This window comes from Amphiura filiformis, chromosome 4, assembly GCF_039555335.1.
Source record: "Amphiura filiformis chromosome 4, Afil_fr2py, whole genome shotgun sequence".
Taxonomy (NCBI): Eukaryota; Metazoa; Echinodermata; class Ophiuroidea; order Amphilepidida; family Amphiuridae; genus Amphiura; species Amphiura filiformis.
Genome location: NC_092631.1, coordinates 73,351,270 through 73,376,457, shown reverse-complemented (window position 1 = coordinate 73,376,457; position 25,188 = coordinate 73,351,270). Strand labels below are relative to the sequence as shown.

Below are 25,188 nucleotides of genomic sequence, written 5' to 3'. Positions count from 1 at the left end.
CAGCCTAGCTGATCAACAACCCACTTATGTCCTCGAGAGCCAGCGGAGCGTGGGTGATCCATTACCGTCAATGGGTCAATTACCTCTCTTGATCGATCACTGTCAAATCAACAGGGCATAGCTCCATTGATTGACGCTGCCTATTCAGGTGGCGAGGTGATTGATCGGGGTATGCACGCCAGCTACCCGTGGTACTAGGCAAGCTCCCTCTAGCCAAGGGACAGCCGGTATAAGGGTACCCATACACACGGGCTTGATCCCTTGCGGGGAACGCAGTGAGGCATGGGTACAGTGGTACACAGCCGGAGCCCTCACGGGCACCTACGCTGGAACCACGCATACAGCGGTACACAACCGGAACCCTCACGGTACCCATGCTAGTACCAGCGCCGGTACCACGCCAGCACACAGCTTGATCCCCAAACAGGGAACGCAGTGTGGCGAGGGTACAGCGGTCCACAGTTGGGAACCTCACGGGTACCCACGCTGATACCGCACCGGTACCGCAGCACCGCTTTAGTCGCCACAGTCTCTGTGGCAACAAGGGGGAGGCGGTGCTGGTACTGCAGTACCATGGGGTTACCCTGGTGGCGGATCCTTTCAGGGTCAGCTGCCGGCTGGGTATGCCCGTGGTACCCGCCGCAGGGTGTTTCTTCCACGGCCCAGCACCGTGGCAAGTGTCGCCAGCGATGGCCACGCAGTACCAACATCAGCTGTTGACCAGGCCAGCCGGCATGGGGCTAACCCAGATCTTGATCAGGGTAGGCCCCGGGCTGCTAGCGCTAGGACGACGGCTGCGAGAGCATGCGGACCCAGTGGTGCCATGGCGGATACCTCAGGGTCTTGCGGGAGTACTCCCTCTTCTGCTGGCAGGTAGTCGGCGAGCCACACAGTGGTTATGCCTTCTTACCCGCTTTCAGATGCCCGTCCTCAGTTACCGTCATCTTCGGAGCATGATACGGATACTGTGGGCGAGGGAAAGGAGTCGGAAGCTGAGTCCGTAGTGACATCACTACAATCTCCTTCCCCGCTGCCCCGCGAGGGGAGCAACAGCACTGATCTTCCTCCGGACACCCCTAAGGGGAGTCCATGGAGGAGGACCAGGGATCCTTTCAGTAGGATGCTCAGCTGCTGCTTCCTCACAGGGACGCCTGCACTCTCATTCCCGCAAACCTCACGGGTAGATATCGTAGGGCTGTCGAGCTCAGTAGAGCTATGACGCCGCGTGCTTGCACGCTTCCTCTGCGTGTAACGCAGGAGGACCACGGGACCTACCTGAGGGGATCCGAGAGGGACCCAGATGTCGTCAAGCGTATCACGCGCAGACAACATCTGAGCTCTTCCGCGAGGTGAGCCTATTAGCGGTGCTAACAGCTAGCCTCAACGAGAGCTCCATGGGCCTAGCCCATAGGGTGTCCACTCAGCGCCGGGGAGGGGCCTGCCACTCCAATCGCTCAACGCGATGGAAAGGCAGGGTCCTTTTTCTTTGGATGCTTCTGCGCCACGGTGGAGGACCGTGCAAAGAAGCTACCAACGGGAGCACTCTGAAGAGGTCGGAATCTGCCCTTACCATGGGTAGGAGCTCCGACTTCAGCAGGCCGTGCACCACCAACAGTACCCGAGCCCACTACCTCTGCAGCACCCATTTCTGGGAGGCGCAAGGGTAGCACAGGAACAGCTGGCAAGCCCGAAGAAGAGCAAGCGCTCTTCCAAGGGAAGCTAGGCAGAGCATTCCTGGGGGCTCAGCGGTTTTTCCACAGGGGATCTCCCAGTGGATTCGACCGCTATGGCTTTCACCCAGAGGTGGGAAACCATCTCTTTGAGCGCCTGGGTATGGTCAGTGGTGAGTGGGTGTTACAGACTGGCAACCCAGTCTCCCCACATTCTGCCTGCACATTTCAGAGGTCCACAGTAGTGCCGTCAGACGGCCCCCAGCGTCGGGCACTACTGACAGGGATCACACAGCTTCTCACGAAGCGGGCGATTGTCCCGGTCTACCCCCGTTCTACGGGTGATCTTGGAGCCATTGGCTCCAAGGAAGACCGGCGACGGAGCCCCATCCGAACCGCAGGCTGTTGAACACGCTCTTCAGGCCCAAGAGGTTCAGAATGGGGACTCTCGCCTCGGTGCTAGCCTGCCCCATCAGGGGCATGGGAACAGCATCGCTAGATCTCTCGGACGCCTATCTGCATATGCCAATCGCCTCTCAAGATCGGAGGCATCTGCGCTTCTAGGTACAGGATCAAAATTACCAGTTTTGATACCGCCATCCGCCTGTCCATCTCTCCCAGGGTGTTTACACTCTTGGTCAGAGCGGTGGCAGCATACCTGAAGCACAGGGGTGTCAACATCAGTTGCTACCTGGACGTTTGGCTCATATACGGACGCACTCCACTGAAGACTACGGGTCTCATGGGGTTGATAGTCCGTGGGTGCGGGACCCTGGATTTTTGATCAGCTCAAAAAGTCCAGCGTGGTCCCGACGCAGACACCACTATTTGTAGGGGCCCAGATCACCCTCACGGAGGGGTTCATGTGCTCTCACCCGAGCGGGTGATTTAACATGGTGCGGTGTGCCTGACTCTTGGCCGAGTCTCGGGCAAAACCCGCTGTGGCATGGATGAAGGTGGTAGGCCTACTGGCCAGTATGGTAGACCGCGTACTGTCCTGCCCTTTCTACGCTAGGCTTACCCAACTACACCTTCTAGCCTGCTTGCAGGCCCAGTCGTCACCAATATCCTCGCGGTTCCGTTGTCGGAGATCGCGCGAGAGAACTCTGGTGGTGGACCCATCAGCCCAATTTGACCCAGGGTGTCAGGTTTCCTGCACCCCGGTATGTCACGTAGTGACGACCATAGCGCCAAAACGGGGCTGGGGGTCCACATCCACGGAGACTCCGCCTCGGCCTATGGGGCCATAGAGACAGAGTTTCACATCAACCTCCTCGCCACGAGGAGGTGATCGTGGAATCACATACCGTTGTCCTGACGGATAACACAACCGTGGTAGCCTACCCCAACAGACAAGGGGACTCCGGGCCACCACGATTGAGCCTGCATGCACGACACCTGATAGGGTGGTGCAAGTTCAGGCAGATTACGATGAGAGCGATACACATCGCGGGCGTCACCAGCATCCTCGCCAAGCACAATCTGTCACGAGGAAGGGTGTCGGGACCAGCAGAATGGTCCCTTGTTCCGCAGGAGTCGCTCAGACGATCTTCAAGGGATGTACCACCCTCGAAAGATCTGTTCGCATCTCATCGCAATCATCCACTGCCGGTGTACTGCTCAAGGGTCGCGGACCCCCAAGCATTCACCGTGGACGCTCTGTCCATAGACTGGGGGGGATGACAGCTTATGCAGTCCCTCCGATCTCACTACTCATGAGGGTGGTGGCCAAGATCGGGTGGGAAGACTGCATTGTCATTCTGCTAGCGGCAAGGCCGCTGGCACTCCCCGAGGTACCAGATCTACTCCGGATGCCCGGAGCGGAGGTACCCAGTCTATCACTAGAGCACCTGCAGTTAGCTGCATGGCCCTTACCAGGGAACACGCAGCGGAGGGATACTTTTCATCAGAAGCTGTTTTTCTCATCGCCGGGCTAGACGGAAGTCTACCCTCCGTGCGTATAGCCAGAGTCTGGCTCCATACTACGCTTGGTGCAATGAGACAAATAGCTCTCCCGCTAGAGCCTCTGTGCTGCTAGTTCCGGAGTTTCTGACAGAAAAGTTCCAAGCAAGACTTCAGCGGGCCACTGGGGCCAGCTATAAGTCAGCTGTCCTCTCCATTCACCGAGGTTTCGAGGCGGTCGACTATCATAGCCGATGGTTACCTTATTAGTCTACGCCTCGACGGTATGTTCAACGAGTGTCTACCAAAAAGGAAAGTGATCCTCCTAAGGGATCCCAACACAGATCCCACGACCCACTCGACACGAGCTATCTCATCATCTTGGGTATACCGTTCGGTTGTCCCTTGAGGAGATCTAGCAGGCGGTGTCCCGGAAGCCACCTTCGCCCTTCTCTACGATACTTCCGCTTACGTTAGTAATCAGAGACGGGCGGGAGGTTTACCGACATTGTTCGGCGATCATAATACGGTGGTGTACGGGTACCAGGTTTTCAGACTATACAGAATACTCAGCATGGTAAGAACCAGTGTCGCTATTCTTAACCACCAAACTTATTAAGTAAGGAGGTTTATGTCTGTGATCGCGTGGTCTTTTTGTTTCCCGACCGTTGGGGAAAATATTTTCTGACCTCGCGAAAACCATCGTTACCGCTCCCGATCCCTGATCAGATGCTGACCAATCTTGTACCTCCATCCGTCGGTTACTTGCTAGATCGATCTTTCAGATGTTGATGCAAGAAGTATCTTAATCAACATCGGAACGGTAAGATCGACCGGTGTACTGAGTCTAGTCCCAAACAGAAATGTTTGGTAGACTCATAACCGGTGCGATCTTACCTTTCGATGTTGATTATCCCGGACCCCGCCACCCCCTACAAGTTTGGTCCGGTAGGGGATCCCAAGTCGGATAAGGGATTTATCATATGGTGTGACGTCACCTTTTGGGTGAGTCCACCGGGGGATCGGGGGTTTTTTGTTATTTATTCATTTATGTGGGACAAAATGACTATTGGTTTTTCCGCATCTCGGATCGATGCAAGAAGTATCTTAATCAACATCGGAAAGGTAAGAGTGAACCGGTTATGAGTCTACCAAACATTTCTGTTTGGGACTAGTTTATAATACTGATTTGTAACATATTTCTTTTCTCTTTCAGGCTGTAATTAAGCAAGAGATGACATTGAATGAGTTCATCCCATCTAACTTCTTCATGGAACAGTTGCTAGTGTTTCCACTGCAGATACAGGTATGATAACAGGTTTACATGTGTGTCGCTAATGAAAACCATTCTATTGTAATACAACTAAATACAAAATTGACTTTGCTTTCAGTAGGCCTGATAAAGTTAAATGATATTGTTTCCAAGTATCTTCTTAGTCTTACTGTGATCAGAAATTAAAGTCTTATTGCATCACACAATGTTCACCCTCACATAGAGGTCCATCATGTGAACATAGAGGTCCATCATGTGAACATGGAGGTCCATCATGCTCACATGGAGGTCCATCATGTGAACATGGAGGTCCATCATGTGAACATGGAGGTCCATCATGCTCACATAGAGGTCCATCATGTGAACATGGAGGTCCATCATGCTCACATGGAGGTCCATCATGCTCACATAGAGGTCCATCATGTGAACATGGAGGTCCATCATGCTCACATGGAGGTCCATCATGTGAACATGGAGGTCCATCATGTGAACATAGAGGTCCATCATGTGAACATAGAGGTCCATCATGCTCACATGGAGGTCCATCATGTGAACATAGAGGTCCATCATGCTCACATGGAGGTCCATCATGTGAACATAGAGGTCCATCATGCTCACATGGAGGTCCATCATGCTCACATGGAGGTCCATCATGCTCACATGGAGGTCCATCATGTGAACATAGAGGTCCATCATGTGAACATGGAGGTCCATCATGCTCACATAGAGGTCCATCATGTGAACATGGAGGTCCATCATGCTCACATAGAGGTCCATCATGTGAACATGGAGGTCCATCATGTGAACATGGAGGTCCATCATGTGAACATGGAGGTCCATCATGTGAACATGGAGGTCCATCATGTGAACATGGAGGTCCATCATGTGAACATGGAGGACCATCATGTGAACATGGAGGTCCATCATGTGAACATGGAGGTCCATCATGTGAGGTCCATCATGTGAACATGGAGGTCCATCATGTGAACATGGAGGTCCATCATGTGAACATGGAGGTCCATCATGTGAACATGGAGGTCCATCATGTGAACATGGAGGTCCATCATTTGAACATGGAGGTCCATCATGTGAACATGGAGGTCCATCATGTGAACATGGAGGTCCATCATGTGAACATGGAGGTCCATCATGTGAACATGGAGGTCCATCATGTGAACATGGAGGTCCATCATGTGAACATGGAGGTCCATCATGTGAACATAAAGGTACTTTTTTGAGTTCAATTGCTCCAGCAGTTTGAATTCAGGAATTGAAAATGTGTATGGCCTATAGAACAATATATGTCTTCCGAGGTGGTATACCACCAAACTACCATATTTTTGTTCATACCGCCTAAACAAAACATATTTCAGGCTTAAAATTTCACTGGGGTTATGAGAAAATCTGCACTTTGATGGGGGTAAAGTAGGGGATGAGGCTCTCAATCACATCACACACCTTTAAAAGTTACTTTTTATGTAGTGAATATTAATATTTTGTTCCAACTTCCTCTATCTTTGTGCAGGCTATGTTGAGTGAGATTTTCTGTGGCATGTGGGTGCGTAATGGTGTACAAATCAAATGCCAAGCTATGACCTATGTACAATGTCACTTCTGTGCATCGATGGCAGATCTGGATATCTTCTTCCTACAGGTAAAGCTCATCTCGGTATTAGCAGTATTCAATCAAATGTTTCAACAAACATGCTCAAAAAAACATTGAAGTATATAAAAAAAGAAACGGAATTGCTGAAAACAACTACACCATTAATGTTAAACATTAAAATATACCAAAGGGAAAAAGGAAGAACATCATAAACCTTGCAGCTGTGACAGCCCTGAGAGCAGGCTATGTAATGTGGCTCTATAGGATCATCAAAGCTTTCAGAAGATAGCATTACTACCAAAACCAATAGCATATGATAAAACTGGTTTAATACACTGAAGCCTGGTCTGCAGTCTGGAGAGGTCAGAGTCGGCTAAATGAAACATAGAATATTACATTCCAGTTTTCTTCAAAGAAAACTATATTAGGTGTGCACATTCTATTAAAGATGGGTGATTGTTAATGCTAGTGGTAATCGCTAATGGCCCACTTCTCTCACAAAAACAACACATAGATAGTAATCTTTCATTGTTGCGGCTAAACATTGGGGGTGGGGAATATCTCATCTTGTACATATGAGGGTTTCTTTCATTAAGCTTAGCAACGATTTTGATACATACATGTACAGGAGACCTATTAGAACAGCAGAGATATTAGAACTTCAATTGTCACCAGAATTCTTCAGGAAACTGTTTGATCAGTTTTAAATTAAATAACAGATTTTGAATTCAAATCAAGAACTTCTGTAACTGAATGCTGCTGCTGCTTTCTGGGAGACTTTACAATAACTGCCACCAACCCAAAACATTAGGGTTAGGTTTGAGGGTTTGGATTAGTCTTAGCATTGATATAATAAGGTTATGATTAGGATTAGAAGATGTAATGTTTGAGTTAAATTTATGGTTAGGTGTTAGGTTAGGTTTGAGGATTAGGGTTAGGATTAAAAGATTAGGATTAACATTAGATTTATGGTTTGTGGTAGCAACCTGTATTCTAATTGCTCCCTACATTATTTGTTACAGGTCTGCGCAATCAGGCTTAACCCTGACAAGTTTGTCTCTATGGTCATGGACAGGTAGGTTGATACTTATATAATTTGCTTCCTTGTTTGTTTGCTTCCTTGATTATTACATTGTTTGCTTTGCTTGTTTCTTTGATCTGTTTGCTTTGTTTAAAAAAAGTGAACGCATTGACCATGATTGAGCGACAGGTAAAGAAAATAACAAATGGAAACAAATACACATAAGGGGTAAAAAAATATAAAATTCATATACTTCTTATTTCAGAGTGTTATCAGTCAGATGCATTTTCATATTACCATATCTTGAAGGTGATTGTATTATTAATAATTTGGTATTTGGAGGCACTAGGCTGCAGATTGTATTTTTAATTTTGTAGCATTTCGCTTAATGTTTTAAGCATTTCACTACATTTAGATCTGGATTTCTGAGCATGAATATCAGATATTTTGACAAAGAAAACTGAAAAAGTACTGAGTTGTATGTTTCTTGCTTCCACAGATTCAAGACATTGAAATGGTTTACCTTTGACCCAGACTATAGTATCAATCAAGATGTATCTGGATCTGGATTTGCTAAGTATTGCTTCCTTGATCCTGAGCAGGAGAAGGCCATGTTGGAGGGTGCTTTGAGACTGTTACTTACATTGCTTGTCATCAAGACTCACCGAGGTATGTAAGATAGGAAATAGATATGTATCATCAGGTGTGAGAAACAAGCAGTTCATGCTGCTCTCTTCCATAAAAACCACTGCATAAAGTTACATTATTGTGCAACAAGCATTTACACTCCACTCCCGCATGCCTTACAAAATATAACTTAAGTATACATAATAACAAAATACAAAATTAAAAATAATACTTATATGTGATGCGATCAAGCAAAATCAGTCGAAACACGGAAATATTGATTTGAGATATAGCCAATCAAAGGAAATATTTCCTCTTGTTTTGGAAACTCTTTAATTGCTCATATATTTGGAACCGGTTGTTCAATTTCACTCAATGGCGTTTTTTTTTGGCAAAATCCAGCTTTGTAAATGCTTTTTACTATCTTATAAGAAACTGAAAATTTTATATTTCTAAATTCCGACTGATTTTGCTTGATCGCATCACATATATGGAAACAAGTAATTCGCAAGTGCCTTTTTAAAAACATGAATTGAAGACGACTGTCTAATAAACATAGGTTCCATTTTTTAGGGGCAGATACAGTGAATGTTCTATTCCTGACCTTAACTTTTGTAATGGGATAGTCAAGACAAAGATAGTCAGCAGCAAATCTTAAATTTATACTAGGAAAATACAAAGTTAAACAATTTAGTAACAACATGGTGCTTTATTATGCAGTGATTTGCAGACATATAAGAGCAATTTGAAAATAATTCTTTGATGAATAGGTAGCCAGTGAGGAGACTTTGATAATGGCTATATTGTATAGTATTGTCATCAGGCTATTCCAGTTGAAATCCATACACCCTTATGGCAGATATGATTGTAATCTTCCACACAGGGAGTGTGAATTTCTAATGGAATTACCTGAATGGGTGACTCCATTTTGAAATCTACACCCCCTGTGTGGGAGATTAAAAGCATGTCTTCCATTGGGGGAGTATGGATTTCAACTGGAACAACCCATTATATTTTCTTTCTTTCAGGAGCAACTGATGAAGAATTACTGAGAGAAGAGATTGTGTCATTGCTGTGTATGCATGACTGCACGCATAGTCAACTTACCGATCATATATCCTTTTGTATTGAAATAAAGATTATTGAAGTTAGGTCAGCTATCGATTGTCGAAGGTATCGATAGTCTGTCGAAGGTATCGATAGTCAGAAAATTCATAGACTTCCGACAATGGTATATAGTATCGATACACAAATGATATGGCACACATGCTTAGATTATCCCAAATTGCCGTCTCCCAATTCCAAGCTGAGCCATCATGTCATCTCAAACCCCTCGAGAAGATCCAAAAAAGACTTTGTTCAACCGTTTTGTTATGTAGGGGGCCTATTCTGTTGTATAATAATCATTGAAGAAACGTAAAGTGCATCTTGAAAATGTGTCAATATATCGATACTGTATCGATATGTTGCATAATTTGCTTCTGATATATCAACTTAAAAAAACTGTATCGATAACAGGCCTAATTGAAGTAAGATTGTAGGGGAATCATTGTTAAATATTTTTCACTTTATGTTCTTGAGAGTCAAATTTGATTTCTTTTTTTAATGTAATTGTCATCATTTTATTGCTTTTAAACTTAAAATTTGGTAATTATAAATAGCTAAATATTAAATGTTTCTATAGATGTTGGCAGGCTTTAAGTCACAATCTTACACACACATTTTATTAATTTTCTCTATTGTTTGCTTAAAAGATAACATTTTATACTTTGCCACTGATATTTAATTGTATAATTATGGGGGAAAATGATGTGGATTTCGGCAAACTTGTGTGAATATTTACACTTTTTAGGCCCCCTAATACTAGTAGCTAATTTTACTCAATCATGTGTACCTGACAATTCATGTGGGGTCTTGTCTACCCTAATATTAATTGAGAAGCAAATTTGATGTATACAATGCTAGCAACTACTTTCCTTGACTAAATGTGATTACGTTCCAGAGAAGACTGGGCTTGTTAGTGCACATGATAACTTTGAACAGGTCCTGAGTGAGGTAAGATTGGGTGACATTGAAATTAGCATGAAAGTTCATCTGTGTTGGTAGACTTCATAATTGGAAATTTAAACTTATGATCTCAACACAAAATTAAGACGTACCTCAAATTTTCGGTCACAACTTCATCTGGAGACTGGCAACCCAAGTTTTGAATCAGTGACCTTTTGGACAATTAACCCCAAAACCCGGTCGTACACTCTGGGTAACTTGTATCGGCCCCCGTCGCGGTTGAGAGATGGTTGGTTGACTCTGATGTAAATTGCCTCCTTCACACCCCTTTCAAAGTATCTAGCATTGAAATTATTAACTATTTTAGATCTCCACAAGAAACAGTACATGTACAAGAAATTTAACAATTTTCAATTCTTACTCAACGTTTTGGTTGGAGCTGTGTAGCACAGCACTGGAGTCACATGATTTGATAGTTTTTTTGAATATGATGAGTTGTAGATTTACATTGTCTAATACTTTGAAACTGCTTAATACACAAAAATGAATAGCATAACTGTGTTATATCATTATATGTTGCTGTAAGTTGCTGATAACTGCTGATTTACTGTTTCAGACTGGTGGTCTATAACTTTAACCTAGAGCAACATATCAAAGACTAATGATCTACAGCAGTGTAACTATTTACCCAACCTCCAATGTATGGTATACATGTTTCAGTCTGGACTCATTCTATGGTATTGATTTCTCTGTAGGTCTCTAATTATCATGATCCACTATCGGAGAATGGTGGACTCCAGCAGGGTCACTATAGACCCAAACCTAGTGTATGGTTTACAGAGTTCAACCCAGTGCATGTCATGCTACGTGCCATGCAGAGAAAGGACTTCCAAAGTGCCATGGACCGATACACTTCAGCGTAAGTTGCTTTGAACTTTGTCATTTTGATTCCTCAATATAGAATGTAGTTTGGTATAAGCATGTCATTTTTAGAAAAATGACAAACAACAAAGAGATGATTGAGAGAAACAATGATTAAAAAAATAGGTCAAATTTTTCTCATAATCCCAGTGAAGTTTTAGACCTGAAACATGATTTTTTTTAAATCTGTTATGAACAAAAACATGGTAGATTGGTTGCTACCACCCATGATGTTGTGTGCATTTGTATATATAAGAGTCTCAAAGAGCTGGAGCAATCTAACTCAAAACTTGGAATAAGTTTGGGTGATGGGCCAAAATGTGAGATAGAAAATACCATGTGTTACTATCAGACCACCTCCGTTTAAATGGTGTGTTTTAATTCTGAAGGAAAGAAAGATAAAGGAATTTTAACAATAACATGTTATTTTTACATACATTTAGGATGAAACATGCAGGAAAATGGTCAGGAAGTCGTGACCCTTGGCCTCCATTTCAACCTTTGACCGCAGCAAGACCAGCATTCAAAGGACTACATGAATTGCTACACACCAAGACATTGCATGGTATTATCTTCAACATATTCTTCAAGGTGAGATTTTAATTTACAGCAAAAAAATGTTGGCCAAAGGGACTTTAAATGGTACACCTTTGATGTTACAGTAACATCTGTGCAAATTAGGAGATACCATTCAGTATTTATATTCTTTGTCTCAAAACAAGGTTCTACCCACAAAATGCGCATTGACTGTTGCGTATGCGTACGCCTGTCAAACGTGTGCTTTAACTGCCGTGCATGCTTTACAAAAGCCTTGTGGCGTGTTGCTAGAAAAGTGCGAGAAACAAAAATGCACTTTTTTCGTATGTGTTTGCAGGAAGAACCACATTTTGGTAGCAAGATGGCGGATCAGTGCAAAGGGCGAATAGCCTCTATAGTCATCATATTATAATCATATCTCAGAATTCCTCTGTAAAAAAACTCAAATTCAGACTCACACATACAACTCATTCCTTGCGGGTCTACTATTTTGGGATCCTGTATCGGTTGCTAGTGCTGCCGTTTAATTGAATTTGATTTTCGTAAAGGGAAAACACTTGCAGCCCATGATATCTGTTTAAGGGAGTGGATGGTTGGTTGAATAATGCATACATATAAAGGGCCCATACAAATTTTCAAGGGCACAGCCTTCGCCAACTTTGCTGGAGAATCTCTCCTTAAATGGGGAATTAAGTATATAATCTGCAGTTAGCTGCAGTATCCCTCAGCTTGGCTTGGGAAAACTGCACCCTTGTAAATAGGTATGGGTCCTAAATATATATATACCGCTAATACATGATAACAACACCCTTAGAATATTGTCTTGATAGAGGTAGAAATCACAAATCACACATCAAATTCCCAGTACTTTCTATGAAAAGCAATTAATATTACAGTTTTAAAGGGATTGTCAGATATTTTCTATATAGAATATTTTGGGTAAATACCAACAGATGATCAACAAGGCCAACTTGATTATAAAATATCATGCCTATTTTATAGACATTGCAACTACTCCCCCAAGGGCATACACTAATGGTTTCCATATTCGATAGCCTCACTTGAGCCAATCATGCAGACGGGTGGAATTAAAGTAAAGACATACTTTTATATATAATATCTGAATTTTGATGAATTATTAGGTGTTCTGGTTTGACAAATCACAGATAATCCCTCTAATTGTTTTATCATGTCACTTAGATCTGCAATTTAGTCGAAGATGTTATGAATTCTTCATGAAATATGGCTCTCATTAATTGATGAGATAGGACTTAGCTAATTCAGGGGCAATTATGATTACCATTTCCTTTATCTCCAATTACCTATGTTAAACAACAGAACCTATTCAAATATAACAATTTCACAATTTCTGAATCCATTTCTTACAGGCTGTGAATACGCAATCCATCTCTGATACGACATTGTATTTTTGCATGGCACTACTTGATATGGCAATACAAACAGCCCCAGAGTCTGGTCCAAACAAGGTTGGTATATACGAGATTGCAAATATGTTGACTGTATAGACCTTTTTCCCTCTTTCCCATCATGCACTATTCCAGGGGGGGTATGAGTGTCATAAACTACATCATCTCCTGGGGAGTACAGAGTTAAGTTCATTACATTCTGGAATACGGACATTTCGGCTGGTGCCTTCATCACAAAAAAGGAATCCATTATAATCACGATAATGGCGCCGCGATCACTAATACCTTTCGGGGGCAAAAAACAACATTTTTATTCTCTTACACAGATGTTCTGCATCGCTCTGTAACTGCATCACTCGTGTATTCAATAATTGCATAATTAGTATCATTGATGGCCTTTACGATAATCCGCATATATGGAATCAGTATGCCCATATTAAGACAAAATAATTGCAAAGGTATGGCAAAGACCATCGGATGCACACGATCTATGAGGTTGATGAACTACGTCATACCCCCCTGGAATAGTGCATTGTGGGATAGAGGGAAAAAGGTCAATACACAGATATCAAGTTGATTGAGTACAAATTCACCTGTTGTGTGTTCAATTAACCATGAAGATATCATGAATGAATGAAAAGATGGAACAGATTTCCAGCTGAAGAATATCAATTTGAATAAATATCAAATTCAATTCAATTTTGGCCAATTGCAAAATAAGCTGTACAATGTCAGCAACCAGTTGTTGTGCTCTGGTAATAGGTTACTGAACCCTGTGCTTACCTGTGTCAAGCTAAAATAGGGCGAAATTGAATAGAAAAAAGACAGAGAAATTTATTGTTGCTGAAGAAAATGGAAAACCATGTTGGGTCCAAGGATGTAAAAATATTTTTCTTTCATGACATATTTAAAGAACGATACAATTTTCAATAAGACAATTAAAACCATGTGTCTAAGTTAATTGAATGCTTCAATGGTTATTGAGTCTTCAAGAACAGTGAAATGTTTGGCACATGGTGCAGTAAAGTTAAATTAGTTTGAAAACCAGAAATTATATTTTAAAATAATAAACATGAACTTTGTGACAATACTATTACAGCAATCAACTTCTGAGGTAGTGAAAGACTTGGACTTCATTCATTGGTTTCCAGACCATTTGATATTGGATAATTTGGTCCACCCAATAATAGCTGTGGAGGTCCCATGTAAGCCACCTGCAGTGCCCAGCAGTGGCAGGACATCAAAAGCTGTAAGTTGTTGAAATAAGTATGTGCACAATTCCTTCTTGTGTGTAAATGTGAATTGGCAATGAATGTGACTATTTGTCATGAAACTGGTGTATAATTTGTGAATGGAACTGAATTACGGATTACTTTCAATGTAGTTCATTTATCAATTCTAAATGAAGAGAGCACTACTTAATGCCAATTAAGAATCTGGCCGCATGAGATTAGTAGTGGCCACAACTAGATTAAACCCAGACCTTGTGCACCATAGGCAAGTACTCTATCGCTGGGACATACTGTCCCTACAACGAATAAGAGAATAAACGATAGGAATTTTTGTTTTTACTATCCTCTACTGTGTGATAGATGACAGGCAGGTCCAATATTTTGAGAAGTGGATGCTGGCTACTACGATCAAATATTGGACCTGCCAATCGTTTATCACATGGTAGGGGATAATAAAAAACAAAAATTCATATTGTTTATTCTCATTCTTAGTCAGTTGAATATTATTTTAATATTTATTTATTCTCATTCTTTGTCAATTGAATATTATTTTGATAATTACAAACTGTTTTATAGAGCAAAAATTTAGCTACTGTCATAAAACTCCCTTTATTATAATTGTACATGTACTGTCTGTAATTATGTGGGAGTATTATGCACTAGGTCTTTATGCATAAAAAACGCTACATACGTGCACCTCTACAAGCATTTTATGCATTGTCAATACTTGAGATGTAGCGTTGTCTTCGACCTGATAGACGACACCCGAAATCATGCAATTGTCCAATCAGATTATGTGTCTATAAACTTGACCACTCCCACAGATTAGGAATTGGTAATTAAAAAATACCAGCATTAAAACTTGTTTAATAACCATTCCACATTTGTTTCAACAGAAGAGTGCAGTAACCAATACAGACAACCTGCTAGAGCAGATTCTGACGGAGGAGATCTTCTCGCTAGCTGGTCCTGCTTTAGGGGGCACTGTTCAATTTGAGACTGTTGCTGTCATGGATTCAAGCGATGAAGAGGAAGAAGGTAAACAAATGTTTGCAATTGATTCCCTCTGTAGATTTAACCGTTTTGCAGTTAAAATTGTTTCTTGTCTTGATGGGAGCAACTTTAGAATAGTGGTCACCATCCCAATGATTATCCTAACCTAGCTTAAATCATAATCTCTTAATCTTATCTCTAACCCTAAAAGCTAACCATAATCTGCATCCTTATTTCTAAGGGCATAGGTACTTCTACACTTTGAAAGTTCCCCTGATGTTATTGGGTATATATCTGTTTCTTTTCAAATAATCTAGTTAACAAAGTGTTCAGTGTCTTGTGTATTTTTCTTTCAAACTAACTAAGACAAGATAAAGACAAGACATGTCCAAATTTTGCAGGAAATTATTTAAATAAGCAGGTATTTTTAATTGATAACTAAATAAATTGAACTGGTAAGTAAGGAAATACAATAGTGGGGTGAATTTGACAGCTAAGTTGTTTGGTTGCAGAGAGAGAGAGAGAGAGAGGTAGAAATGATCATCATTATTATAAGTCTTTAATATTTTTGTATTTAGAAATGGACCATGCTGAAGTAGAAGGAGATGACAATGAAGAGGAATTGGAAGAGGAGGAGGAGGAAGAGGATGATGATGATGGTGTAGCAGAGATGGAAATAATCCATGAGACAGGTGTCAGTACTCATAGTATGATTGATGCTATCATAGATGAGATGTCTACCCATGTATATGACAATGAATCAGAGATAGAGGAAGGATTAGTATTTACTAGTACTATACCACACGGTAGCGACTCACCTATGAAAGACATACCTAGCACCTCAGAGGGCGCTTCAGCATCAACAGCATCAAAGATATTGGACCCTCCTAGTAAAACAATACCTGTGAATGAATCTATTATTACTTTACTGTTAAAACTCTATACGAGACTGTCAGAAAAGAATGCCACCTATTCATTGCCTAGTTATCGGTCAGATACTGTCAGACGCGTGGGACCATTTGTTGGGGGTGGTTCGGAGTATATTCAGCGGTTCTTGGATAAAGTGGCTGGAATGCACGAAGGCATTAAGAATATGTTAGAGGAATATAGCAGGAAGCATTTGCCCAGCAGTGGGACAAGTCAAGTGGAAAGTACAAGTGATGGGGACTCAGCGGAGGATAGGTATGTAACATGTTAAAATGCAAAAATGCACATATTTTATGGATTGTTAATGACACTTAGTAAAACAAAAGTATGGTTACACACAGAACAACGTAAGCGATAATATATTTTAAGCCCCTCCCAGTTGGCAAATGCTGCGGACATTTCATTGTAAAATGAAGAATATTGTAGTTGATACTGCAGCTCAATTTTCATGACACTCAGGGCTCAAATAGGCATCATTGCACATCAAATTGACTATCTATAGTCTGTATTTCTGCCTCGAGTCACCGACACTTTGAAGTTCAGTATGTGGTGTGTTGGCTTAGCGTAGTTTCTTGCGTGTACATATGTGGCACGTTGATTGCGTGTGTAAAAGTATATACACACACCAAGCTAACGCAAAACATGCTGAACTTCTCAAAGCTAATGCTGGTGACTCAAGGTAGATGTACAGACTATAGCCTACTGAATTAACTTGATCGCTTGTAATTCAAATATCCATAACTTCGTTAGGACTGTATATTCTTTTGAAATCTCAATTATTAAAATAATTGGTCTGAAATAATGACTCCATTATAAGCATTTGACTTGTCACAAGATGAATAGCTCACTATCTTATCATTATCTATGACAGACGTAAAAAGGCTAGAGAAGCACAGAGGAAATTGTTTGCCAAATTAGCACAGGAACAAATGAAATTCTTGGAGATGACAGATGAGCCGGATGTGGTTGATGAAGAGGAAGAAGGTAAGACAAATGACAAGTTAACCCCCCCCATACCAATTACCACATCTGTGATTGGCTTAACACATAATATGCTTGTCTTTATAACCAATCAAAATAGTTCTTAGATAGTGCCCATGGGGTTGGGTTAAAGGAATAATCAGAGACTTCCTTTGCGAAATATTTTGTCTAACTGCACCACCGAACTGTCAACAGTATCGGCCATTGGTTAAAAACAACAGAATTCGTAATGAATCATAAATTGCTCATCAAGTTAGCCTCATTTATTGAAAAGTACCTCACAAGAGGACTTGCAATTGGTGAGACTAACACAAAATTTCATTGGTGATACGTAGATAAGAACAACAAAATGAAACATGCCTGTGCTGTTTAATTCAATGGGCTATTCCAGTTGAAATCCATACACATAGAAGACATGACCTTAATCTCCCACACAGAGGGTGTAGATTTCAAATGGAGTCACCCGGCCCCATTTGAAATTCACACTCCCTCCCTATGTGGGAGATAAAGGTCATGTCTTCTGTAGGGGTGTTTGGATTTCAACTGGATTTTCCCAATTATGCTTGTGTATGGATATTATTACAAGACTAGAGAGTAACTGTTGTCATGCACAAGAGATTGGTGTTGGAGTTAAGAGAAGATATCTTACACTTCCCATAATGCATTTCTCCCATTTCAGTTTTCTGTACTAATTTGCTATCAAGTGCAACATGGGTCGATAGTGACAAAATGTACCTCTAAGAATGTATCCAGGTCTTGCAAAATATGTTTATTTCTTGACTATCGACCCATGTTTAGCCAGTCTATTCTCAACATTTAAACAAAGGGTTCATGAGAGAGATTAGGATAAAGATTACATTTAAGGGAGTGACCACTAATATTGCTTCCGACATTTTAAAATCAGAGCCCAAACCAGTAGAAGAGCCCGTACCTGAGCCAGCAGATTCTACCGACAGGCCAGAGAGTCCATCCAAGAAGCAAGCCATGGAAAAGGAGACTCCCAAAGATCACTATGATTGTGTCATCTGTGGACAAAGTGGACCGTCAACTGCTGACAAACCATATGGACGTATAGTGCTATTACAAGCCTCCAGTGGTAGGTGTAAATAATGCTATCAGAAAATCTATGATTGCTGATTAAGTATATATGCAAGTATATAAGTGAAACAAAGTAGAAAGCATCCAAATATTAGTAATAATGAAAATGATAAATATCATAATTTATCCCTTATCATATAAGAATTTGATTATCTTTTCAATATTCAATAATGTCGGCTGAGTAATGAGAAACTAATCAGCAAGTCTCAGAGGTCTGAGTTACCAAGATAACAAGATATTAAAAACCATGATTGCTTCTGCTATGAGATCCCCTTCTAAGTTTACCACCAGGCACCAAGTAGAGTTAGAGGCAAGTCCACATGAACCAAGACCAGATGAAACAGGGTCTTGAGTTTGGATCAGTGATGAGTACAGTGAAAATTGGGACTCAAATCTGCACTTGTGTCTGAATGGAAACTGCAGTACCACCAAGTAAGATTTGAATCGAACATTCTTTCTTAAGAAGTAAATTGGTTTCTTTATATAATTTACTAATCATAGTGTTTCTTTCCCTCCCTCTAGTTCTGGGTCATCAATCACAGATATCAGAACCACAGCAGCTTCCTATTAATGACCAGCAAGAACTCTCTAAAGCTGGCAAATGTTATGAGCAACAAACCGAAAGACTTCATGAACTTCAAGAATGCTTTGACCAGGTATGTTGGCTTCTTATTCATTTCATTTCATTTCATTTTATTAAAAAAGCATCGTGGCCCTAAGGCCAAATTGAGCAATTTTTACATTAGTTAAAAGACATCAAAATATTACAAAATTACAAATACAAAATATATAAACAACAAATTTAAATTCAAATAATGCAAGATAAAAGATGAAAAATATTGCACATGCATAAATGGATATTGCCACATATTAAAACATCAGCATGCAGGTGTGAGTCGGATGTGGGTGGAAAAAGGGTACACAGGTGAAGGGAGCATGAGTTGAATATGAGGAAGTGATTCAACAGTCATCTGCTGTTATTCAGTCTGGATCGGGGAGAATACCTCCAGACTGGATACTTTTAGTGCACTGGTTGGAGCCCACCGATTCTGATATGTTATGTGTGTTTTTTGTTTTCTCTCTCCAATATCTGTATAAACAACAGCGCTGTAATCTTGATGAAATGGTGCTATACAAAAGCGTAATATGTATGTATCGTGATAGATTGAGAGTGTGGCATCCTACATAATCATGGAAGTTATGTTGTGAAAGATTTCAACACCTTTCTCTCTTTCTCTCTTACCAGGGTGGCTGTTACTATGCAGTAAGCGTTGGTTGGCAGGGAGGAGTGCACATCCAGACATGTGGACATACACTACATCTAGACTGTCACGATTCCTATGTCAAATCACTCAAGGTAAGCGTCTAGACTCCTATGTCAAATACTCGAGGTATTGTAATGATGCTTTCCAACATTTACATTATTCTAATACCCCTCGCATCTTCAGAGTCAGGATTTGGTTGCTATGAATGGATGAAGCTAAATTTATACATCCTTGTGATTAAGTTGTGAAGAAGCAACACGGTTATAAAATTCATGATAATGATGACCTTAATTGCCCTTAAATCCACTGCAAGAGGCTTGTTTAAGATCATAGTGATAGTAATTTGCCTTATGATCCTCGTATATCTTTTTTTATTACATTTGGTGTAATACCCTAATAAATTGCTTTGCTATTTACGTGTATGAACCCTAATGCCCAAGGTGGTTTGGTTGGAAGTGGAGTAAGCTGAGAGCCCCTGTCCCACCTTGGTCCCGGGGAAGCACCCAGGTTATAGCATTGTATGACTTTCAGAGTGTTTAGGATTTTTTCTGTAATATTTTAGTAATGACCTGCTGCTTTTGTTAATATAATTGGTCTACAGAGAAATGAGTTCCAGTCACCACATCTTAAAGTAAAGAAGGGTGAATATGAATGCCCATTATGCCGTCAACTAGCCAATTCAGTCATGCCATGTATGCCAAAGACAACAGAGGAGTCATCACAAGCCTTGGTTCTTGCCCAAAGATGCCACACTGAAATAGTCAAAGAAATATCCAGAGTTGTGTCACTTCCTCAATTACCGCTATATGGGGTAAGTAAGAAAGACTTGTTGCAAGTTGCTAAGAAAGTCAATAGTAGAGCAGCATGTCACACTGGTTAAGGTATTTGCCTTTGGAGTGAGAAGTCCTGGTTCAAAATCAATACATGACCAACAAAATCAAATCAAATCAAATCCACTCTCCTTGTGGCTCATCTGGAAAAACGGGCAGATGACCCATGATAAAAGACCTTGTTACAGTTGGTTTTGATCAGGGAATGCCTGATTGCCAGCTATACTTGCCTACACTTGTCGGTTACACAATATTCTTCAAATACAGGCATGAAAATTTTCAGTGTTTTAGTTGATTTCAGCGTTGTTTGTTATTGTTTTCAGTGTATTTCAGCCTGTTTCTGAAACAAATCCACAGAAAATGGTAAAAAAAACATGGTTTTCAGTGTTTTTTCCCAAGACCAGTTTTCATGCCTGCAAATATGCTGACCTGCTACAGTGACTCCCTTCACTGGTCACATGGCCTGTTTGAATTTGGGTCAGTGTTATCACCCAGATTTCAGCTGTTAATGTCTAGATATGCTTTCCATAAAATTTAACAAATGGATTCTTTTATTAGCCCTATGCTACTTTTTTGATGCGATGGCCACATTGAGAATTTCAGGCACTTTTGTTCTATACTAAAGGTTTTTTTTAAAAAAGGCTTGACAGGCCGCATTGACATCCTCAGGCCACAGGTAGGCCACCCATGATTTAGGTGATAAATACTTTACAAGCCTATGGGATCAAGAGATAAAAATGCAACATACAGAAAGAAAGACATGGTTGTATTTCCAGTCATTGATCTTGGATATATGCTAAAAACATGAAAAGCCATGTACAACATTGTAATTTTTTGTTATCAATTTGATGCAGATGGTGACTAAATATATGTCAGCGGTAGACGTGTTTTGTCAAGACATAACAAGAGAAGAAAGATGTAAAGAGAGCAGTACAATGAGTGAACCATTTGCTGAATTGTGCTCTACTGCAAGGTAAGATGATTGCTGGAATTGGGCTATTCTATTTAAACTCCAGGTACCCTCTGTGGAGAAGATTTGACTGCTTTATACATGTAGTTGAAAATTGTTAAAATTTATAATATCCAGTTGAATTTTACACAATTTGGTCTAAAATTCAATAACTTTGTCTAGAATTTGTCACTTTTTATGGATGAAAATGGTTGGATCTGGAATAATTAAAACTGTTAAATTTTGTTGGAATTCCAAAATCCTCCTAAAGGGGATATATGGTTGTCAAATGGAATCGCCCATCATAACCAGGCCATCAAGGAACGTTTTCTGACTTGCATTGCAAACTGCATCCCATTATACCTTTTGTAATGGAGTGCCATCAGGGATTGCCTTTTGAGTGAGAGCAATCACTCCTCTACAGCTCTTCTTAAGTTGCATTTTGCAAGAGTGATTTATAGCTCCTCTAGATGACTCATTAAATTCTTTATGCTTTATGCTTTAATGGCCACAGGTGGAAATAGCTCTTCATGAAGAGACCAGAAGAGCATTCTAAAGCTCTTTTCTAATTTTCAATAAAAGGCAGTCCCTGGCCATGTTATATTTTATAATGCTAAGATGTAAGAAAGTTGTATCACAATTTTGCACTGCACTTTGGATGTTTTATCATGACAGAGAAAATATGGTATGCAAATTGCAATGCGATACTAGCAGTCTGATTATGATTGAATATGTGGCAGAAGTAGGTATGCTGATAAGTAGATCAAGTGAGAGCCAGATGATATTGCAACTACCAAACACTGGTGAAAACAAGCTGCATGTTTGTAAAACTTCTTGCGTGTAATAGGGTCAATAAGGGCATGCATGTGTATCCTGGGATTGCGCTTGATATCAATACAGTGTATTGATTGGACAACCTAAATTTGTAGCAAGTGCATTGCCTTCATGTCCACCCTGCTCTATGCATTCATAATTCATACAAAAAGTAATGTCATTTCTTGGCATAAGTATAAAGTTGCATTCCAATAGCAGAAATTGCAGATGGGGAAGTGTGAATTTAATATCTTCAAACGAGTGAAAGTTTTAGAGCTTCTTGAAGGTGGAGCCTCACTGATTTGTTTTGAAAGGGCATTCCATGCATTTATATGTGTACAATTTATTATTTTCAGATTGAATTTGGAGATGGACTTGGTAGTGCAAGGTGGTAAACTGGTTGCTCCAACTGGTTTTCCATTTAAGAGAAAAAGCTGTTTAGGTAAGTACTAAAGATGGTATAGATTATGACTCGAGAAAGTTGTAACAAATCTGTAACATGTCAAGATTAAATGTCTAGTTGTAAATGCTTACCTGATGGCACTACACATGCCAATGAATGTTTATCACTTCTTCATTGGGCAGGAAAAACCTCCTATGTGTCATTGGCCCCTGAACATGTTTAGAGCAAAACCTCCCACGTAACCTGTTGGCAGTTTTATTTTAAACATGTTCAGGGGCCACTAAGCTACATAGGAGGTTTTTCCTGCCCAACATTTACATACTTGTTAACTGCACAGGCCGTTGTAACCCTTTGCCCAAACGACGACATAAAAAGAATGGGATCAGGTCATTATCATCTAATGTGTCAATGTTTCACAGCTTTTCACGGTGTGATTCAGTCAGCTAATCAGAACCACACTTCCATTTTGATGCAGTGTACACTCTAAAGTGTTCTATGATAAGTAACTTGAAAGATCATGTGCACTTTGACATACAAATTTGTCAACCACAGCAACTGGGCAAACTTTGATATGTTTTCAACGGGTGAGCCCTGTTCTAAATCAGTTGTCAAAATATGTGAAACCAAATCAGTAGCAAAATAATTGGTACCAGTTTTTGTTCATGAAAGTTCATCTGTGTTGGTATAACTAATGACTGAAGTTTAAAACTTTTGATCCAAACACAAAGAAATAATTCGTACCTCAGAATTTTCAGATGGGACTCATTATTAGTTAAAGTGAGAGTGAATTGTATCATCAAGTCGTGACCTTTTTGACCTTAGACTTGATCACAGTGTTATAGATTCCTGGGAGTTTAAGCCTGCCCTCGTCTGTGTTGAGTGATAACTCATTAATGTTTTGTGTATTAACTCCTTGAAGCTGACATTGGTTTGTGTTTGTGACTTGTTTAGGTACTTTACTTGAGGTTATCAACCAGATAACGAGAATATCATGTTTTGGACCATTGACTCAACTGTGGAGTCTACTAACAAACGGTGAAGTGGGGTAAGTCATTGTTCTTGTCTTTCTTCCCATTTAATAATAGCATATATATCACAAACCTAATAATTACCGCAAGAAAAAAATGACCACAAAAAAGGCATTACTGAACTTTTATTGGCCATCTATTGTTATCATCAGGTGTTTTAAAGAAAATGAATGTTGAATTATAAGTAAAGTTATAATGAACAATTTCCATCAAATTTTAATTTTGTTATTCTTTAACCAAAATGTTGATATAATCAGTATTACTGTCTGGAAGGGGTTCCATCCATTTTAAGCCAAAATAATGAGGTAAAGTGTAAGAAACCCACTGGCTATTTTGGCTGTTGTGTGGATCTTACTATGTGAATTATTTTACCCACAAAGGCAAAAAATTTGGCTGATTCCATTTAGGTGTAAGTTGGGACATATGTAAACATTACAAATATAGCAAAAAAATCTTGTTTGAAAAAAAAAATTACCAATTTCATATTATAAGATCATACATTATGGCTCTTATTGAGTTCCAACATTGTGTCATTTCACATTGCCCAAATAGATCCCTGGGTTTGTTTTCATCAATCATGATCCTACACTTGACTATTACTATTATTTCCATTGTAGGGAGTCAGCACCAAAGATAGATGTTCCAGCGTTGCTGATGGATCCTGTAGCACTCCTAGTAGAACTAGTCATCGCATTACCACAACCATTGGCAAGAGGTAAATAAATGGGCTATTCCAGTTGAAATCCATACACCCTCAGTGGAAGACAATAACCTTAAACAGAATTCTGAATGGGTGACTCCATCTTAAATCTACACCCCCTGTGTGGGAGATTGAGCTCTTCCATAGGATGTATTGATTACAAATGGAAGGTTAGCACTATTTTAAACTGTTGCGATTTGATCGTTCACAGCATCTTGCGAATGGTAGTGAGCTTTGGCAAAAATTGCATTGATTATTTCATAACAAGTGTGTAGAAAAATTCAAATATCACAGATATACTTTCGTAGGTCCTGTGGTTCTTGAGTTATGTTGTAAAGAGGGCTGAAACAACAGCACTTTTGTAAAACGTACGTAACTCATTAACAACAATAAATCAAGCAAGTTTTCAAACTTAATAATTTGTAGGATGAACATTTTTTGCAAAACATCAAATTGTTATTTTTCAATAATATATTGATTTAGATAATGAAAATCGATTTTTGGGCTGCTTCAATCAACAATACCGTGTTTACTCTTAAGACCTTTTTATGTTTCAAGCTATCATTATCTTGAAAGCAACATATGTTCTCAGTGCCATATAGTTTTATCTTTGCAAATATAGCTTACTATGGCACTAATATACTAAAGATGATTTTGAAATTGTTCAAAGTTAGGCCTAAAAAAAATTGTTTGATTGGTGTAACATGAAAAAAAAAAAAATTAGGGTAGGTCGATTGGCAATTTTTATTTAAAAAAAATTTTACACACATTTTAAGCTGAAAATTGTGAATTTTTCCCTTTTTTTAAATTCTAATCTTTTTTACTTTTTGTATCCATTTTTTGCAAAAATATAAGAAAAAAAGTCTAGGGTCGGACCTATTTTTAGGGTCGGTCGGGTTACGCCAATCAAACAATTTTTTTAGGCCTTATTTGCAGTGTGTCAATCGTGACATATGCATATGGGATCATATTTCATAG

General features: G+C 40.2%; 1 protein-coding gene across 1 annotated transcript in view; it reads left to right on the top strand.

The window, feature by feature from the left end:
• The window catches only part of LOC140151388 (E3 ubiquitin-protein ligase ubr3-like), a 56,420-nt gene that overhangs the window by 24,382 nt on the left and 6,850 nt on the right, over positions 1-25,188 (top strand). The window contains exons 11-31 of the mRNA XM_072173709.1: positions 4,789-4,878; positions 6,371-6,499; positions 7,474-7,526; positions 7,972-8,141; positions 9,128-9,213; positions 10,095-10,154; positions 10,862-11,025; positions 11,471-11,618; positions 12,953-13,051; positions 14,091-14,240; positions 15,120-15,261; positions 15,795-16,398; positions 17,015-17,127; positions 18,029-18,220; positions 18,745-18,878; positions 19,469-19,579; positions 20,089-20,298; positions 21,172-21,290; positions 22,436-22,521; positions 23,434-23,527; positions 24,128-24,225. Of these exons, the coding sequence (XP_072029810.1) occupies positions 4,789-4,878; positions 6,371-6,499; positions 7,474-7,526; positions 7,972-8,141; positions 9,128-9,213; positions 10,095-10,154; positions 10,862-11,025; positions 11,471-11,618; positions 12,953-13,051; positions 14,091-14,240; positions 15,120-15,261; positions 15,795-16,398; positions 17,015-17,127; positions 18,029-18,220; positions 18,745-18,878; positions 19,469-19,579; positions 20,089-20,298; positions 21,172-21,290; positions 22,436-22,521; positions 23,434-23,527; positions 24,128-24,225 (3,052 nt within the window). The remainder of the gene's footprint in view (positions 1-4,788; positions 4,879-6,370; positions 6,500-7,473; positions 7,527-7,971; positions 8,142-9,127; positions 9,214-10,094; positions 10,155-10,861; positions 11,026-11,470; positions 11,619-12,952; positions 13,052-14,090; positions 14,241-15,119; positions 15,262-15,794; positions 16,399-17,014; positions 17,128-18,028; positions 18,221-18,744; positions 18,879-19,468; positions 19,580-20,088; positions 20,299-21,171; positions 21,291-22,435; positions 22,522-23,433; positions 23,528-24,127; positions 24,226-25,188) is intronic.